Here is a 20742-nt window from a genome sequence, read left to right on the forward strand (position 1 = left end):
CTGGTAAGACTGGATCTTGGCCACGAGCATAGAAGAATGGTAGGCCTTCCTCCCAAAGGAGTCTAAGGTTCTAGGGTCTTTGCCCGGGGGCGCCGAAGCATGCTCCCTAGAACTCTTAGCCTTCTTCAGGGCCAAATCCACAACTCCAGAGTCATGAGGCAACTGAGTGCGCATCAGCTCTGGGTCCCCATGGATCCGGTACTGGGACTCAATTTTCTTGGGAATGTGGGGATTACTTAGTGGTTTGGTCCAGTTCGCCAGCAATGTCTTTTTGAGGACATGATGCATGGGTACTGTGGACGCTTCCTTAGGTGGAGAAGGATAGTCCAGGAGCTCAAACATTTCAGCCCTGGGCTCGTCCTCCACAACCACCGGGAAGGGGATGGCCGTAGACATCTCCCGGACAAAGGAAGCGAAAGACAGACTCTCAGGAGGAGAAAGCTGCCTTTCAGGAGAGGGAGTGGGATCAGAAGGAAGACCCTCAGACTCCTCGTCAGAGAAATATCTGGGGTCTTCTTCTTCCTCCCACGAGGCCTCACCCTCGGTGTCAGACACAAGTTCACGAACCTGTGTCTGCAACCTCGCCCGGCTCGACTCCGTGGAGCCACGTCCACGATGGGGGCGTCGAGAGGTAGACTCCCTCGCCCGCATCGGCGAAGCTCCCTCCGCCGACGTAGTCGGGGAGCCTTCCTGGGAGGTGGCCGCAGTCGGCACCGCACGCGGTACCGATGTCGGGGACCTCAACCTGGGCGATGGGCCAGCCGGCGCCGCGCTCGACGGTACCGGAGGCGCAAGCACCGCCGGTACCGGAGGGGTAGGGCGCAACAGCTCTCCCAGAATCTCTGGGAGAACGGCCCGGAGGCTCTCGTTTAGAGCGGCTGAAGAGAAAGGCTGAGAGGTCGATGCAGGCGTCGACGTCAGAACCTGTTCCGGGCGAGGAGGCTGTTCCGGGCTGTCCAGAGTGGAGCGCATCGACACCTCCTGAACAGAGGGTGAGCGGTCCTCTCGGTGCCGATGCCTGCTGGGTGCCGAATCCCTCGGCGACCCAGAGCTCTCGGTGCCGACGTGGGGAGGAGACCGGTGTCGATGCTTCTTCGACTTCTTTCGAAGCATGTCACCGGAGCTCCCCGGCACCGACGAGGAGGACGTAGAATCCATCCGTCGCTTCCTCGGGGCCGAGACCGAAGAGGGTCGATCTCGGGGCGGCTGTACCGCAGGAGCCCTCAGGGTAGGCGGAGACACACCCGAAGGCTCACCGCCACCAGCAGGGGAATGGACAGCCCTCACCTGCACTCCTGACGATGCACCTCCGTCCGACGACATCAGCAGACGAAGCCTCGGTACCACCGATGTCGATGCAGTCGCCCGATGCCTCGGCGCCGATGCAGAGGTCCGATGCCTCGATGCAGTCGATGAAGTGGCAGCCAAGGGCGATGGTCCGGACGCTGTCGACGTCGATGCACTCGATGCCTCCGGTGCCGATGTCGACGAAGAGCCCGAGAACAAAGAGTTCCACTGGGCCAATCTCGCTACCTGAGTCCGCCTTTGTAAGAGGGAACACAGACTGCAGTTCTGGGGGTGGTGCTGGGCCCCTAGACACTGAAGGCACGCAGAGTGCCTATCAGTGAGCGAGATTACCCGGGCGCACTGGGTGCACTTCTTGAAGCCGCTGGAAGGCTTCGATGTCATGGGCGGAAAAATCACGCCGGCGAAATCAAAAGCCGAAATGGCGAAAATGTAGCACCAAAATTTAGAGGGAGAAAAATCTCGACCGAGGCCAAAATGAGGCCTACCCCGACAACGAAAGAAAACTTACGGGGCGAAAACACAGAAAATACGGGAAAGGCAGAAAACCCGAACGGGTCTTCCGGAGGAATTCCGGAGCGCTTCCCAACTTTTTCCGAAGAAAAAAATACAAAGAACACGTCGAACGGACGCGCGAGGTCGACTCTCCGGGGCACGAACGGCGATACACGACCGTACCGAGCGCGGACGAAAGAAGACTGGCCGGCTCGAGCCGGTTTCGGGCGGGAAGACGGCCGCGCATGCGCGGTGCGCATGGGCGTGCGAGGACTAGCAAAGGACTTTGCTAGAAAAGATTCCGATGGAGGGGGCTGCCGAGGACGTCAACCCATCAGTGAGAACAAGCAGCCTGCTTGTCCTCGGAGAAAGAAGACTTCTCTCTCATTCTGGTGTGTGGTGTTTGACTCTTGAAGTACCACAGATTCTGCTAACAATAGTGGTAATTCCTGCAACAGTAGAAGGATCTTGGGCCAGATCTTGTACAATGCTAAAATGTTCATGTGAGCGGTTTATAGAATTTAGCAGCCACTGGGAATAAAACAGCTTTCCCTTGCCTCCAGAAAGAATAATAGGAGCAAGTCATAGAACTTCTCAAGACCACACTGATAATGACTCAATAATTGGAGAATCCTTCAACTCTGGTATTATAAACACCAGATCTGATGTCTGGCTCTTCTCATGACTTGGGACCTGGACAGTTTGATGGAACCCTAATAAGGACATTGCAAATAGGAAACATCTGGGACATATTATAAACCGCTTCGAATTTCAATGAGAAATTGTACTAATTTAGTTATCAAAGTTATATAAAACAACATTTAATTATCTTGAGCTATGTTGATGTTACTGACATTTTAGTGTTACTACCTAGCGATTTTTGCACGTTAAAAATGTTTGAGATAAAACACAATAAACAATACAAATACATTCAAACAATAGAATTAACGATCTGTCAGAATTTTGCAGTCACACTGAGAAAATTTCTTCACAATACTGAGCTTCTAGTTCTTGAGATGATTCGCAGCCATTATCGCCTTTGCCCTGAAGCTTAGTTCACACAGAGGGGCATAATCGAAAGGGACGCCCAAGTTTTCCTGGGGACGTCCTCGCAGGAAGGGGCGGGAAAACCCGTATTATCGAAATAAGATGGGCGTCCATCTTTCGTTTCGATAATATGGTCGGGGACGCCCAAATCTTGAAATTTAGGTCGACCTTAGAGATGGTCGTCCCTAGACTTGGTCATTTCTGATTTTCGGCAATAATGGAAACAGAGGGCACCCATCTCAGAAACGACCAAATCCAAGCCATTTGGTCATGGGAGGAGTCAGCATTTGTAGTGCACTGGTCCCCCTGACATGCCAGGACACCAACCGGGCACCCTAGGGCGCACTGCAGTGGACTTCACAAATTACTCCCAAGTGCATAGCTCCCTTACCTTGTGTGCTGAGCCCCCTAAAACCCACTCCCCACAGCTGTACACCACTACCATAGCCCTTATGGGTGAAGGGGGCACCTAGATGTGGGTACAGTGGGTTTCTGGTGGGTTCTGGAGGGCTCACATTTACCACCACAAGTGTAACAGGTGGGAGGATGGGCCTGGGTCCGTCTTCCTGAAGTGCACTGCACCCACTAAAACTGCTCCAGGGACCTGCATACTGCTGTGATGGACCTGAGTATGACATTTGAGGCTGGCACAAAATATTTTTAAAGTTGTTTTTTGAGGGTGGGAGGGGGTTAGTGACCATTGGGGGAGTAAGGGGAGGTCATCCCTGATTCCCTCTGGTGGTCATCTGGTCAGTTCAGGCACCTTTTTGAGGCTTGGTCGTAAGAAAAAAGGGACCAAGTAAAGTCGGCCAAGTGCTCGTCAGGGACACCCTTCTTTTTTTCCAATATGGGTCGAGGACGCCCATGTGTTAGGCACGCCCAAGTCCCGCCTTCGCTATGCCTCCGACACGCCCCCAGGATCTTTGGTTGTCCCCGCGACGGAAAGCAGTTGGGGACGCCCAAAATCAGCTTTCGATTATGCCGATTTAGGGAACCCTGTGAAAATGATGCCCATCTTCCGATTTGTGTCGAAAGATGGGCGCCTTTCTCTTTCGAAAATAAGCCTCACAGTGTCTGGATTCTCATTTTGTCCGTTACCGACACCTTGCCTGTGATTGCCAATCTGAAATGTTTTTAAATAAATTATCTGTAACTTATCTTATTATCAAATATAAATTATTCAAATTCAAAAATACAAATTATTCAAATTTAAATGATTGTTTACAAAATTGTACAGCACTATGATATCATTAACAGTAAGCTGGTACCCTGGGGGAGGGGGTTTCCAAATAAAGCGAGGTTACTAACCTGTAGCAGGTATTCTCCGAGGACAGCAGGCTGATTGTTCTCACGATTGGGTGACGTCCACGGCAGCCCCAGGATCGGAAGATCTTCCTAGCAACAGAAGTTTGCTAGCTCTCGCATGTCCCGCGCGAATTGCGCATGCACGACCGTCTTCCCGCCCGTAACACGAGCGTGCTCCTCAGTCAAGTAGAAAGCAAAGACAAGGGAAGACACAACTCCAAAGGGGAGGTGGGCCGGTTTGTGAGAACAATCAACCTGTTCTCCTTGGAGAATACCTGCTACAGATTAGTAACCTCGCTTTCTCTGAGGACAAGCAGGCTGCTTGTTCTCACGATTGGGGTATCCCTAGCCCCCAGGCTTACTCAAAACAACAAACATTGGTCAATTGGGCCTCGCAACGGCGAGGACATAACTGAGATTGACCTAAACAAGTACAAGTAACTGAGAGTGCAGCCTGGAACAGAATAAAAATAGGCCTAGGGGGGGTTGTCCAGGTTTGAGCCGACCTCCTGGAGCCAGTCCCAGTGGTCCTTCCGTATGGCCCGGGCTCTTTTTTTCAGCTCCTCAACCTGTAAAGCAAACATAAAATGGAAATAATACAGATTGTTAAAGAAAAAATAAGAAACAGAAAAGAATATTATAACATACATGTGTCTGACAAACGTACATATGTAATTATGTATAAACCATGCACTGGCACTGTCATGCTCCCTTGCTCCACCTCTACATTCTACCGGTAAATGATTTGGTCTAACCATCGGTATTGTTAGTGCATTCCGAATCGCCCCCATATTACAATGGTAGTTACTCTTTTGTATTCCGTTTTCGTTAGCTGCTTGCTTCGTCGGAAAAAGGCCTTTAATGCATGCAACGGTTAGGAATTTCCTACGTTAAAGGGTTGCTGCGAGTTTACTAACGTTGCTCGTTCGCTGCAGTTCCCTCTGCCCTGGAACAGGAATTAACCTGTTCTGGGGCAGAGGGAGCTGCAGCGAAGAGAGAAGTTAGCGAACTCTCGCAGCAGGCGCGTGCCGCGGCACCCCCCAGCGGCGTGCACCTGGGGCGGACCGCCCCCACCGCCCCCCCTTGGTACGCCACTGTGTTTAGTGCATCTAGCCCTGAAAGGGGTAGGGATTAAATGGGTCTCAGGGTAATTGCCCTTCCTCTGCCCCACTTTTGCAAAAGCTGCCCCCAGGCTCCAGGTTACACACAGGAAACCTCATGGGAAGAGGTTGCTGTTCTCCCTGCAGCTCCCAGACCCCTGGGTCTCTATAGCTGTGGATAAAAGGGAGGAACTAGGAGACGGGAAGGAGGGCAGACAGCCCTGGTGTCTTCAAATTACACAAAGTCCCTGACAAAGATCCTGTTCCACACAGACACTCCTTTATTTTGAAGATGTGAAACAGAAACTGAATTCTTACTCTCATTTCCTGTAAGAATCATGGCTGTTGCAAACCCTGCTGAGAGTCTGCGAGATGAAGCTTCTTGTTCTATCTGTCTGGATTATTTCACAGATCCAGTGACCATAGACTGTGGACACAACTTCTGCCGCTCCTGTATCACTCAGAGCTGGGAGGGGAGGGACACAGACTTCCCCTGTCCCCAGTGCAGGGCACTGTCTCTGCAGAGAAACCTCAGACCTAACAGGCAGCTGGCAAATGTGACAGAAATGGTGAAAAAGCTCAGTCAGACTTCAGTGAGACCAAAAGAGGAGAATTTGTGTGAGGAACATGAAGAGAAACTGAAGCTGTTTTGTGAAGAGGATCAGAGAGCAATCTGTGTGGTGTGTGACAGATCCAGGGATCACAGATCTCACACCGTGATCCCAATAAAGGAGGCTGTGCAGGAATACAAGGTTTGTGTCAGTATCTTTATTATAACAGTGTGTCCTGGAGTCACAGATATCACACTCTGATCCCCCTAGTGGAGGAGTAGCCTAGTGGTTAGTGCAGCTGACTTTGATCCTGGGGAACTGGGCTCAATTCCCACTGTAGCCCCTTGTGACTCTGGGCAAGTCACTTAACCCTCTATTGCCCCAAGTACAAATAAGTACCAAAATATACCAGTGGCGTTCCTAGGGGGGCGGACACCTGGGGCGGCGCCCCGCCCCCCCGGGTGCAGCGCCCCCCCCCGAGGCAGCGCGGACCCCCCGCGAAAGAGCCCCCCCCGGGTGCATGCCGCTGGGGGGGGTGCCGCAGCGCGCGCCTGCTGCGAGATTACTAACTTTGCTCGTTCGCTGCATCTCCCTCTGCCCCGGAACAGGAAGTAACCTGTTCCGGGGCAGAGGGAGCTGCAGCGAACGAGAGAAGTTAGCGAACTCTCGCAGCAGGCGTGCGCTGCAACACCCCCCAGCAGCGTGCACCCGGGGCGGACCACCCCCACCGCCCCCCCCCCCCCTTGGTATGCCACTGGAATATACTATGTAAACTGCTTTGAATGCAGTTGCAAAAACCACAGAAAGGTGGTAGATCAAGTCCCATTTCCCTTTCCTCCATAGTGGAGGCTGTGTAGGAATCCAAGGTGTGTGTCAGTATCTTTAGTATCACAGTGTGTCCTGGGGTCACAAATCTCACACCATGAACTCTATAGAGGAAGCTGAGAGAGGAAGGTGTGAGTATTTAGTGAAATTACTGAAAATTTACCTTTTCATTCCCATAAAACTAAACAGTGTTGAATTAGCAGCATTTTGAAGCATATGAGTAGTGAGATCAATCATCAAAACTTGAACCCTGGCTGCTGTCTATTCAGGCATCTTCCATATACATTCAGGGGTCAATATTCAGCCTGTGAGTTGTGGCTCCCAGAAGGAATACAGGTATTGCCAATACTCCATGCTGTGCCCAAGAACCTAAACAGATGAAAATAATAATAATGAATAATCTTATTGAATTACCCCCTCGTAATGCTGTTTCATCTTGTCTTACATTTCCCTATCTGTAAGAATGTGATATATAAAACAATTCACTCTGCTAATTTCTCCTATCAAAGCACCAAAATTCTCTTCCTAAATCAATCAAGTTTACAGCTGATTACCTAACTTTTACAAGTCTTCTAAAAGCACATTTCTTCAGTTTGGCCTTTCTGAATACAAAGAACTCTATTTGAATTTTGCCCACACCCATTTGTTAATCTCGTTTCCTATCTAGTCCTGCCTAATTATGCTCTCACCTATCCACCCTTGAGATAGTCTAAATCCCTGGTTAGGACACCTTGTTCATGGTTCAGTTTACCTGGTTAGATATGGGGTACTGGAAGTGAATATCACTGGTACCCACATATCTCTCAGTTCCACCCTGACTGCCCCCGAATCACCCCTCCCTCCACTGTCTGGACAGAACTTTTGCCAATATTCAGTGGCACTGTTGGGTTAAGTGCTGTTTAATATTGGCTCATGGCCAGTTCAGCACGATTTAACCAGGCAGGAGCCTATCCTGCCTGGTTATATCACTTTGAATATTGACCCATCAGAATTCTGTTATTTCAAAGAAACGATCTAAATTGGAAGGGACATCTCACATTTACAGTCAAGTCTGAAATTGTGGCTATAAAAATAATCACATGCTAATCAATGATGTTTAATGTTCACAGGAAAAACTTAAAATGCACCTGAAGCCTCTGAGAAAGAATCTGGAAGATCTTCTGAAGTTTACATCTACTGAAGAGAAGAAAGCTGAAGAGCTGAAGGTGGGTGTCTGTGTCTCCTTCTGAGCCAGTTTCTGTAGGGTTTTTGTTCCTTTCAGTACTTCAATCCCATAAATCACCTGAATAAGAGAATAATAGATTTCAGTCTGCTTCGTTACTTATAGTATGGAAACTATTGGTTCCTTATTGGCTGAGAACAGGCAGGTTCTGAATCTGTTTGTGGAAAAAAGTAGTTCTTAACGTTACTCCTAAGTCAATCACCTTGTAACCTCAATTCATGTCGTCTAGGTCTACCATCTCTGGAAAAGATTTGTTTGCATATTAATACCTTTCAAGTATTTAAATGTCTGTATTATATCTCCTAATTCCCTCTTTTCCTCAAAGGTAAACTTATTCAGTTCATCAGAACTAGAGTAAATAAACTGAGGTTACAGGGTGTTCGACTTAGGAGTAACATCAGGAAGTACTTTTTCACGGTGAGGGTGGCGGAGACACAAAAAAAAGGTAATAAACAAACTAAAAAGAGGTGAGTTAGGGTCTCAACAATATCAACACAATTATACCCACTCAAAATGTAAATAGTCTTTCAACACTGAGTCATAATCAAGTATGTTTCAGTGTCTTTTTCATGACTCTTCCCTGATGGAGTTTGCCAAAACACTGGCCACTGTCGGAAGTTCGTTTGATGCATCTGCACCGCTAAGATAAGTGTTGAAACACAGACACACATGATATAGATAAAAATTCCCTTTTTAGTATATGGCAAGTATTCTGAGGCTTATTACTTCCTTTTTATCTTGGAGCTATTACATTTTGAGAGGGTATAATTGATTGGAGACAAAAATGGTGACCAGAATTCAAACATTTCAATGAGTGGGGGCAGCAGAGACCTGTCAGCTATTCTTGGAAAAACATTCAGATCTCTGTGAAGGCAGGAAAATGCCTGTTAGTCAGTAATTTACCAGCTGAGATAGCAGAGAAAAAATAAGTTAGGACGAGAAGGAATTATATAGTCAATACTGAGGATCTTAAATCCTGAACAATTTACTCATCACACCTTTTGAGACTAGAATTAAAAAAAAGAGATAGTGAGACTGAAGAGAGAGATTAAAAAGGTTGAGTAATAACTTGAAAATATTAAGAATAATTTCTTCAGTGGGAAAGTTAGGGACTTTTAATTATATTTTTAAATAAAAGGAGTTAGATAACAAATTATTGAAGAAAAAAGATGCACAATAGAACATATAAATAATAGAAAGATAGGATTCTTGTATTTGTTATAGATAGGCTAGTAGGGGGAGAATAACAGAAGACGACCCTTTCATACTTACCTGAGGAGGAGGAGGAGGGGTATCTTTCAACACTGACCCATGCAAGAAGGATTTTCCTGGAAGACACTGAAAGATAAGAGATCAATGAGAAAAATACACAGACACTAGAGTGTGACATAAGGCTTAGGCTTGTCCTGAAATCATTAAATAAATGACATTAAGTGCACCCCATAGTTGTACCTCTCTCTTGGTACCAGTTCATAGAATTGACCCAAAGTGCTGTCTACTACTACTACTACTACTACTTAACATTTCTAGAGTGCTACTAGGGTTATGCAGCGCTGTACAAATTAACAATTAAGGACGGTCCCTGCTCAGAAGAGCTTACAATCTAAAGGACGAAATGTCAAGTTGGGGTAGTTAAGATTTCCTGAGAAGAGGTGTAGTGATTAGGTGCCGAAGGCGACATTGAAGAGGTGGGCTTTGAGCATTGATTTGAAGATGGGTAGGGAGGGGGCACGGCATATGGGCTCAGGGAGTTTGTTCCAGGCATGGGGTGAGGCAAGACAGAAAGGGCGGAGCCTGGAGTTGGAGGTGGTGGAGAAGGGTACTGAAAGGAGGGATTTGTCTTGAGAGCAGAGGTTACGGGTAGGGACGTAAGGGGAGATGAGGGTAGAGAGGTAAGGAGGGGCCGCAGATCGAGTGCATTTGTAGGTGAGTAAGAGAAGCTTGAACTGTATGCGGTATCTGATTGGGAGCCAATGAAGTGACTTGAGGAGAGGGGTGATATGAGTATATCGGTTAAGGCGGAAGATAAGACGTGCGGCAGAGTTCTGGATGGACTGAAGGGGGGATAGATGGCTACATGGGAGGTCGGTCAGGAGTAGGTTGCAGTAGTCAAGGCGAGAGGTAATGAGAGAGTGGATGAGAGTTCGGGTGGTGTGCTCGGAGAGGAAGGGGCGAATTTTGCTAATGTTATAGAGGAAGAAGCGACAGGTCTTGGCTATCTGCTGGATATGCGCAGAGAAGGAGAGGGAGGAGTCGAAGATGACACCGAGGTTGCGGGCAGATGAGACGGGGACTCTGCTGCACGTCTTATCTTCCGCCTGGACTGATATGCTCATATCACCCCTCTCCTCAAGTCACTTCACTGGCTTCCGATCAGGTACCGCATACAGTTCAAGCTTCTCCTTCTAACCTACAAATGCACACAGTCTGCAGCCCCTCATTACCTATCTACCCTCATCTCCCCTTACGTTCCCACCCGATACCTCCGCTCACAGGACAAATCCCTCCTCTCAGTACCCTTCTCCACTACCACCAACTCCAGGCTCCGCCCTTTCTGCCTCGCCTCACCCTATGCTTGGAATAAACTTCCTGAGCCCTTACGCCAAGCCCCCTCCCTGACCATCTTCAAATCCTTGCTCAAAGCCCACCTCTTCAATGTCGCCTTCGGCACCTAACCTTTATACCTATTCAGGAAATCTAGACTGCCCATATTTGATTGCCCCTATTTGACTGACTGTACATTTGTCCTTTAGATTGTAAGCTCCTTGAGCAGGGACTGTCCTTCTATGTTAAACTGTACAGTGAAGCATAACCCTAGTAGCGCTTTAGAAATGTTAAATAGCTGAGATAATCCGCTCGGTGAACTGTGACATTATAGTAAGGATTGATCTGGTGACACTCACTGACTGTTACATGTACATTTCTCCTAATTCAGGGATGGGTCTGTCCTGATGCCTTTTAGCTGAGTTCCAGGATACACATTTCAATCTGAAATAACTCCTGTGATGTGGAAGCTCATTTTCATCTAATTTAACCAGGGTGGGACCAGGCTGCTGGCATTTCAAAAGGAGATAGAGCAGCTTTTAAACTAGAAACGAAGGGAAGGCCGACAGTCGTTCAAAAGCGCATGGTTTGGGATAAGGTACCTTTCAAAAATATCACCAAAACAGGGAAGATACGGTATCCTGATAGTGAGGTTGCCAAAGAGACCATAGTAGATCAGGTGTCCTTAAATAAAAATCAGACAAAAGATTGCAAATTAATACTGTCAAGTACTAACTGAAAAATTAGACCTGGTGGAAGGAGGCTAACCAGTGGGACACTGTCATACCGGGGTACAAATTATATCGTAGAGATAGGGTGGATCGAATTGGTGGAGGGGTAGCATTGTATATTAAGGAGAGCCTTGAATCAAATACAATGAAAATTCTGCAGGAAACAAAACACATGATAGAATCCCTATTGAAATTCTATGTGTAAAGGGGAAAAGGATAGTGATAGGAGTGTACTACCTTCCGCCTGGTCAGGATGAACAGACGGATGCAGAAATGTTAAATCAAGAGCAGCTGCTACAGGAGCCAACGAGAGAAGGAAAAATTCTAGACCTAGTCCTTAGTGTCATGCATGATCTGGTGCGGGAGGTAGTGGTGCTTGGGCCGCTTGATAACAGTGATCATACTACTACTACTATTTAACAAGGTTTATTTATTGCACTTGTATCCCACATTTTCCCACCTATTTGCAGCCTCAATGTGGCTTACAAAGATCTGTTATGGTTCAGCGTTGGGAGTCACGGACCAAGAAAGGGATCTAGGTGTCATCATTGAATTGATGATACGTTGAAAACTTCTGCTCAATGTGCTGCTGTGGCTAGAAAAGCAAATAAAATGTTGGGTATCATTAGGAAAGGGATTGAAAAGAAAAATAAGGATATAATTCTGCCACTGTATCGCTCCATGGTGCAACCACACCTCGAGTATTATGTTCAATTCTGGTTGCCGCACCTCAAAAAAGATCTAGTGGAATTGGAAAAGGTGCAGAGAAGGGCGACAAAGATGATACAGGGGATGGGACGACTTCCCTATGAAGAAAGGCTGAAGAGGCTGGGGCTCTTCAGCTTGGAGAAAAGGTGGCTGAGGGGAGATATGATAGAGGTCTATAAGATAATGAGTGGAATGGAACGGGTTGATGTGGAGCATCTGTTTACGCTTTCCAAAACTACTAGGACAAGGGGGAATGCGATGAAGCTGCAGTGTGGTAAATTTAAAATGAATCGGAGGAAATGTTTCTTCACTCAACGCGTAGTTAAACTCTGGAATTCGCTGCCGGAAAAGGTGGTTAACTTAGCGGACTTCAAAAAAGGGTTGGTCGGCTTCCTGGAGGAAAAGGCCATAGAATGTTATTGAATGGGTGAGGGAATAATACAGTATTTCTAGGATGGGCGGGACAAACTGCTTGTTCTTTTGGCCACTGTCAGTGACAGGGTGCTGGGCTAGATGGACTCTTGGTCTGTCCCAGCATGGCGATGCTTATGTACTTATGTACTTAAGACCAAACGACAGCCGGCATGGTTAAAAAGTGAGGTGAAGGAAGCTATTAGAGCTAAAAGAAAATCCTTCAGAAAATGGAAGAAGGAACCGAATCAAAATAAGAAACAGCATAAGGAATGTCAAGTCAAATGCAAAGTGCTGATAAGGAAGGCTAAGAGGGAATTCGATTGCATTGGAGGCAAAAACACATAGTACATTTTTTTTTTAGGTATATTAAAAGCAGGAAGCCAGCAAAAGAATCGGTTGGACCGCTAGATGACCGAGGAGTAAAAGGGGTGATCAGGGAAGACAAAGCCTTAGCAGAGAGATTAAATGGATTCTTTGCTTCGGTCTTCACTGAGGAAGATATGGGTGGGATACCGGTGCCGGAAATGATACTCGAAGCTGACGAGTCGGAGAAACAATGAATTCTCTGTAAACCTGGAGGATGTAATGGAGTAGTTTTACAAACTGCAGAGTAGCAAATCTCTTGGACCGGATGGTATTCATCTTAGAGCAGTGGCGTAGGAAGGGGGGGCGGTCCGCCCCGGATGCACGCCGCTGGGGGCAGACCGTCTCTGCTTGTTCACTGCTCTCTCTGCCCCGGAACAGGTTACAGAGAGCAGGGGAACCAACGGAGCCGAAGCAGCTCCCAGCGATTGCACTCGGGGCGGAGCGATCCGCCCGCCCCCCCTTGGTAAGACTGCGCTCCGGGGGGGGGGGGGGGTTGCGCACAACCAGTTCCAATGCCAAAGTCCCGTGCTTCTTCAGCAGATGGAGGGATTCTCGCTCTGCCGGGTTGGATGCCCTATTGTTTGTTTGTTTTTTGTACCCCGCGCTTTCCCACTCATGGCAGGCTCAATGCGGCTTGGGGCAATGGAGGGTTAAGTGACTTGCCCAGAGTCACAAGGAGCTGCCTGTGCCTGAAGTGGGAATCAAACTCAGTTCCCCAGGACCAAAGTCCACCACCCTAACCACTAGGCCACTCCTCCACTGTTGCTACTATTGGAGATTCTACATGGAATGTTGCTAGTGGAATAGCAACATTCCATGTAGAATCTCCAATAATATCTATTTTATTTTTGTTACATTTGTACCCCGCGCCTCCCCACTCATGGCAGGCTCAATGCGGCTTACATGGGGCAATGGAGGGTTAAGTGACTTGCCCAGAGTCACAAGGAGCTGCCTGTGCCTGAAGTAGGAATCAAACTCAGTCCCTCAGTTCCCCAGGACCAGAGTCCACCACCCTAACCACTAGGCCACTCCTCCACTCCTCTACTCCTATTGTTAGTAATATGTAGTTTATCCTTAAAATCGAGCGTGGAACCGGAAGATTGGAGGGTGGCCAGTGTAATGCCGAATTTAAAAAAGGTTCCAGAGGAGATCAGGGAAATTATAAACTGGTGAGTCTGACGTCGGTGTCGGGCAAAATGGTAGAGACTATTATTAAGAACAAAATTACAGAGCTTATTCAAAAGCATGGATTAATGAGACAAAGCCAACATGGATTTAGTGAAGGGAAATCTTGCCTCACCAATCTGCTGCATTTCTTTGAAGGGGTGAACAAGCATGTGGCAAGATTGTGGGGTAGGAACGAGAAGGAAGCTGGGGCTAGATGAAGGAGAATGAGAAGAATGAGATGCTAATGAATACTGAGGAAGGGAGAGAATGGGGAGATGCAGAGAGTAGATGATGGGGAAAGTGAAATAGAGGCTGCTTGTAGTAAGGGGTAAGAACAGCAAAGGAAGGAGACCCCTCTTCTGCTCACTTAGAAACAATATGGGGACAACAGTGGTACCAGGGCGGGTACATTGCACATGGGCAGAGAGGCAGAGGGAGTTGCTGGGCAGGGGATGGAGGAGATTGTGAAAGGGGGATAAGCTTCTGAGTATGGTGAGAGAGGAAGGCTGGGAAAAGAGTGAGTGGTGAGAGGAGGAAGGCTGTGCTGGAGTCACTATTGTTCAAGGAGGAAGTGCTGTACCAGAGCCACCACTGAGAGGAGGGTAATGGAGCCACTGCAACAAAGTCACTCTAGTGGTACTGAGAATTCTCTCTCCTTGTTTAATCCAGAGTGAGACACAGATCAAACGACAGAAAGTGGAGTCTGAGTTTGAGGAGTTACAACAGTTTCTGAATAAGGAGAAGCAGATCCTTCTCTCGAAACTGGAGGAGGAAGAGAAGAAGATTCTCCAGAGAATCAGGGAAAATGAGACCCAGCTAGAACAGCAAAGCTTCGCCCTCAAGCAGCTGATCACCGAGATAGAAGAGAAGAGTCAGCAACCAGCCAATGAGTTACTGAAGGTAAGATTAGCAAATCTATTTCTAAGGAGGTTACAGATCTTCCAGGAGGAATCAGGGAATTCAAGTAGCAGATCAAAATATCTTACATAAGGGCTGATTTTTCAGCCAGCAGCTGCACTTACCAAATCAGAGCTTTTAAAATAATTTCATGGGTCTTAAATGGCTGAGTGAAAAGGTACCAAATGTGGGTTACAAATAACAGAGATAAAGGCTATAAAAGTTTGGAGGGGTAAATTGGGCAACTTTCAGTTTTGAAAGTTTTGTCTACTGTAGGGTCAGTAGAGAGGGATTATGAAACTTTTTCACAACGTTGATGTTTTTCATGTTCTACAGCCTAATAAACTGTGGGTAAACATTTCTCATTTTTTAAAGATGTAGTTAGTCCATTCCTGAGGCTGAAATTTTGAAGGATTCTACAGTTGATATCCCTCTGGTAGAAATAAGTCATTTACCCCACTTTTGATACCTTTTCACCCAGATATCACAACTCCACCTCTGCCCAAACCAGGCCCTTGAGAACCTCTACATGGAGATCATGGATCAGGGTTCAGTACTGTGCCCCATCCAAAAGTCTGATTGATTGGCATAAAGGACCTGTGTTTTATCTAAATACTTGAAAAGTTGCCCAAGTATCAATTACAACTTAGGAGATAAATGGTACGTTTGAAACAGGCTGATACACTTGTTTCCATAATGAGTTTGGGTGTTTCTTATAGATTTTTAGATGCTGATCATAGAAATGGCATCAAAATTTTGTAGCTGTTTGTGATTGAGCAGAACTGTGAGTAGAGTATCCTAATGTATAATGTGTTCTCATAAACTGTGAAATCTAACTAGAAATATTCTCTGTTTCATTTCCCTTTAGGATGTGAAGGATGCCCTGAGCAGGTACAAGTTAGTTTTCTGTCCTTTTCTATGTGGCTGGATGGATTTTGAGTGAGAGAGAAGGGAATTAATCGATTGGTGAAAGATAGAGGAGTAGCCTAATGGTTAGTGCAGTGGGTTTTGATCCTGTCAACCTGGGTTCAAGTCCCACTGCAGCTCTTTGTGACCTTGGGCAAATCACTTAACCCTCCATTGCCCCAGATACAAAAAAAACTCAGAATGTGAGCCCCCTAGGGACAGAGAAAGTACCTGTATATAATGTGTACAGTGCTGCGTATGTCAAGTAGTGCTGTAGAAATGATTAGTAGTAGACATGGAATTGAGAATGGGAGAAAGGAAGGTCAAGTAGTGCTATAGAAATGATTAGTAGTAGACATGGAATTGAGAGTGGGAGAAAGGAAGGTGGGATTAAGTGAGGAGAGGAAGCACTGAGAAATGAGGGGAAGAGATGGAGGATGGGGAGGAGAATTACAGATCTACTTTCCCTTCCCTCTGATTCTCCTATTTCCTCTCCCACCAACCTCCCTGTCCTCACCTATTTGGCCCTCCACGAATCCTCTCTTCATTCCCCACCAAACTCCACCCTGTGAATCTCCTTTCCGCCTCTACCCTGCCAGTTGTGCTGCCCCTCAACCCTAGTGCAGAAGGAGTTGCTGGCGATGGTCTCTGCTCTGACGCTGTCCATAACAAAGTAATTCTATATATTTCTTTGAAGGGTGAATAAACATGTGGATAATGGTGAGCCAGTTGATACTGTTTATCTGGATTTTCAGAAGACATTTGATAAAGTTCCCCATGAATTTATCCTGAGGAAACTCAAAAGTCATAGGATGGGATACAGTGTCGTATTGTGGATTATAAGAACATAAAAGTAGCCATACTGGGTCAGACCAATGGTCCATCTAGCCCAGTGGCCCATCCAGGTCACAAGTACCTGGCAGAAACCCAAATCGTGGCAACACTCTATGCTACAAATCCCAGGGCAAGCAGTTGCTTCCCATGTCTGCCACAATAGCAGACTATGGACTTTTCCTCCAGGAATTTGTCCAAACCCAGATACGCTAACCACTGTTACCACATCCTCTAGCAAAGAGTTTCAGAGCATAACTATTTATTGAGTAAAATAATATTTCTTCCTATTTGTTTTAAAAGTATTTCCATGTAACTTCCTAGAGTGTCCCTTAGTCTTTGTACTTTTGGAACGAGTAAAAAATCGATTTACTTCTACTCGTTCTACACCACTCAGGATTTTGTAGACCTCAATCATATCTCCCCTCAGTTGTCTCTTTTCCAAGAGCCCTAACCTCTTTAGCCTTTCCTCATACGAGAGGAGTTCCATCCCCTTTATCATTTTGGTCGCTCTTCTTTGAACCTTTTCAAAACAGAAAAACATGGAAAAAGTGGCATAAAGCAGCATTTGGATCTTTTTCTCACAAAAACACCCAAATCAGTATTTTCAAAACCTATTTTTAGACGTTTTTCTATGAAGTCTGTCAGAAGTGTGTCCACATCTCAATGGATGTGTCAGGGGCGTGTTCAGGCTGGGACTTATGCGTTCTTAAGACATAAGACGTTTTTCAGCCATAATGGAACAAAATAAAAACACCCAGGTCTAAAACTTAGAAGCTTTGAGCTAGAACTGTTTTCATAATGAATAAAGCACAAAAAATTGCCCTAAATACTCAGATGACCACTGGAGGGAATCAGGGATGACCTCCCCTTCTTCCCCTAGTGGTCACTAACCCCCTCCCACCCCCCAAAATGTGATAAAAAACATTACTTGCCGGTCTCTATGCCAGCCTCAGATGTTATATTCCTGTCCATTAGAACAGCATGCAGGTCCCTGGAATAGTCTAGTGGCTCAACCTCTGGGGAATGGAAGGAGACACAGGGGGAGCTCGGGGTTGGCCGACAGCTCGGTGGGGAATCTTTCTCTATCGGGCACAAGGGCTCACATCTCCACTTGACCTTCCTGATAGCATGCAGGTCCCTGGAGTAGTCTAGTGGTGGGTGCAGTGCACTGCCGACAGGTGGACCCAGGCTCCTACCTCCCCCTACCTGTTACACTTCTGGACGAAACTGTAAGCCCTCCAAAACTCACCAGAAACCCACAAAAAGGTGGCCCCTTCACCCGTAAAAGCTGTGGTAGTGCTGTACAGGTGGGGGTTTTGGGGGGGCTCAGCAGACAAGGTAAGGGACCAATGCCTTGCCTCACCCTTTGCCTGGAACAATCTTCCTCAACCCCTACGCCAAGCCCCCTCCCTACCCATTTTCAAATCTCTGCTTAAAACTCACCTCTTCAATGCTGCTTTCGGCACCTAACCTTTTGTGAATTATAGTATTCCCTATCAGACGGACTCTATACTCTATACTTGTTTTTAGATTGTACACCTGTCTTTTAGATTGTCTTTTAGATTGTAAGCTCCTTGAGCAGGGACTGTCCTTCTATGTTAAATTATACAGCGCTGCGTAACCCTGGTAGCGCTTTAGAAATGTCAAGTAGTAGTAGTAAGGGACCAATGGTGAGATGTGTACCTGAGAGCCAGTGGCGTACCGAGGGCGGGGCGGTCTGCCCTGGGTGCACGCTGCTGGAGGGGTGCAGAGAGCAGCCACACGCCTGTCGTCTCCGCTGGTTCCCTGCTCCCTCTGCCCCGGAACAGGTTACTTATCTACAATGACACTCAGATCTTTTTCTTGAGCGCTGACCCCCAAGATGGACCCTAGCATCAAGTAACTATGATTCGAACTATTCTTTCCAATGTGCATCACTTAGCATTCGTCCACATTAGATTTCATCTGCCATCTGGACACCCAGTCTTCCAATTTCCTCAGATCTTCCTAAAATATTTCACAGTCCACATGTGTTTTAACAACTGTGAATAGTTTTGTATCATTTACTAATTTGATCACCTGACTTGTCATTCCGATTTGTATATCATTTATAAATATGTTAAATAGTACCGGTCCCAGTACAGATCCCTGCGGCACTCCACTGTTCACCCTCCTCCACTGAGAGAAATGACCATTTATTCCTACCCTCTGTTTTCTGTCCAATAACCAATTCCTAATCTACACTGGTTAAAGATAGAAAACAGAGTAGGATTAAATGGTCAATATTCTCAATGGAGAAGGGTAAATAATGATAATGAGGTTCCTCAGGGTCTGTGCTGGGACCTCTACTTTTTAACTTGGTCATAAATGATTTAGAAATGGGAATAATAAGTGAGGTGATTAAATTTGCTGAGGACATAAGTTATTCAAAGTTCTTAAAACACAAGAGGATTGTGAAAAATTGCAAGAGGACCTTAGACAACTGGGAGACCAGATCCAAGTGGCAGATGACATTTAGATCTAGATTCTATAAATCTAAAACATCTAAGTGAAAAATGCACAAAATCAAGCCATTAGGACATATGTGGGCGAGTTCTTGGTAAGTTTTGGAGGGCTGATTCTGCAGTGCGCATAACAGAAAAGGTGTCAAACTCACCCGAGAGCCACATCAGAACCAGGGAAAGGCTGTCATAAGATAGAACACAGTCTGCTGTCATGGAGGTGGGTACGGCATTTGAGGCTGGCATATAGGCTGGCAAAAAAGGTTTTTAGTTTAATTTTTTTAGTATGGGAGGGGGTTGGTGACCACTGGGTGAGTATAGGGAGGTCATCCCCCATTCCCTCCAGTGGTCATCTGGTGAGTTGGGGCACCTTTTTGAGGCTTGGTTGTGAAAATAAAAGGATCAAGTAAACCCGGCAAAATATTGCTTTACGCCGTTTTTTTTTCCATTATCCGCAAAAGCTGGCCATCTGGTAGCCATGCCCATGCCTGCCCATGTCCCGCCTTCACTTCGCCGCCGAAACGCCCCTTTGAAGTTTCACCGGCGAGGCGATGGGAAAGCGGCGATGCTGTCAAAACAGCAGCTTTCGATTAAACCGATTTCGCCGCTTTTCCAAGATCGCCGGCCATCTCCTGATTTATGTCGGAAGATAGCTGGCGATCACTTTTGAAAATAAGCCTGATAGTAGTTATTAAATGTTGTTAACTCGCGACAGGATTGTGAAAAATTACAGAAGGAGCTTTCGAGTCTTGGAGACTGGGCGGCTAATTGGCAGATGACATTTAATGTGAGCAAGTGCAAGGTGATGCATGTGGGGAAAAAAGAACCCGAATTATAGCTACGTCATGCAAGGTTCCACGTTAGGAGTTACAGACCAAGAAAGGGATCTGGGTGTCGTCGTCGATAATACACTGAAACCTTCTGCTCAGTGTGCTGCTGCGGCTAGAAAACCCACCAGAAAATACTGTACACCTATATGTATCACCTATATGTAGGTACAGTAGGCTTTTGGTAAGTTTTGGAGGGCTGTCACTTTCCACCACAAGTGTAACAGAGTGAGATATGGGCCTAGTCCATATCTCTGACCACTAGGCTACTCCAGGGATCTGCTTGCGGCTATGTACTGTTTATTTTGGAAGGTGGGAGGGGGTCAGTGACCACTAGGGGAGTAAGGGGGGGCATGCCTTAATCCCTTCAGTAGTCATTTGGTCATTTAAGGCACCTTGTTGTGACTTAGTTGTGATAAAAACAAAACATCTAAATTGTAGCCCTGGATATTTTTGTTTTGTTCCATTGTGGCAGAAAAACATCCGAGTATTAGGAATGCCTAAATCCCACCCCTAACACATTCCCTTGCGTAGCAAAATGTTTACAAAATAGGTTTCAAAACAGCGATTTCCAAATGCCATTTTGTGCCACTTTTTGACTATTTTCCTATTTCAAAAATGAGTCCCATAATCACAGAAAACTGAGTGTTCATGGTATATTTTATTCCTTCCACTCTCTATCCCCTGGGTGTGAACATCTCCCAGAATAATCCCAGTGACTTTCTAACCCATAGGTGTCAGAAAATGAAGTTTCCAAAACCGGAGGCTGTTTCTACTGATCTGAAAATGGATTTCCAACTGAGCTACCCACAGCAGCTGAAGAAATGGATTACAAAATTTGAAGGTGAGGAATTGATCTCTTTAATTTGGTTTGTCCTCTTTTCAAATGCTCTGGATGATTCCACTAAAAATGTGCAGAAATAAAAGTATAAATCTGAGATTTTCAGTGCTGGGCTGTACCAAGATACTGAGTATATGGATATACATTGACCGAATAATAACCCAGATAAAGTTACCA

The 20742-nt window shown here is 46.4% G+C and overlaps 1 protein-coding gene across 3 annotated transcripts in view; it reads left to right on the forward strand.

Annotated features, from left to right (window-relative positions):
* Positions 1–5554: 5554 nt before the first annotated feature.
* LOC115468251 (E3 ubiquitin-protein ligase TRIM39-like) overlaps positions 5555–20742 on the forward strand; it is a 52813-nt gene continuing 37625 nt past the window's right edge. For 2 of the 3 annotated variants that reach the window (XM_030199801.1, XM_030199802.1), the window contains exons 1-5: positions 5555–6004; positions 7738–7833; positions 14450–14680; positions 15546–15568; positions 20459–20568. In XM_030199801.1, the coding sequence (XP_030055661.1) occupies positions 5591–6004; positions 7738–7833; positions 14450–14680; positions 15546–15568; positions 20459–20568 (874 nt within the window). In that variant the 5' untranslated portion in view covers positions 5555–5590. The remainder of the gene's footprint in view (positions 6005–7737; positions 7834–14449; positions 14681–15545; positions 15569–20458; positions 20569–20742) is intronic. The other variant, XM_030199800.1, reaches the window with a different exon arrangement.

The sequence above is a fragment of the Microcaecilia unicolor genome, chromosome 4 (genome assembly GCF_901765095.1).
Source record: "Microcaecilia unicolor chromosome 4, aMicUni1.1, whole genome shotgun sequence".
NCBI classification, from domain to species: domain Eukaryota; kingdom Metazoa; phylum Chordata; class Amphibia; order Gymnophiona; family Siphonopidae; genus Microcaecilia; species Microcaecilia unicolor.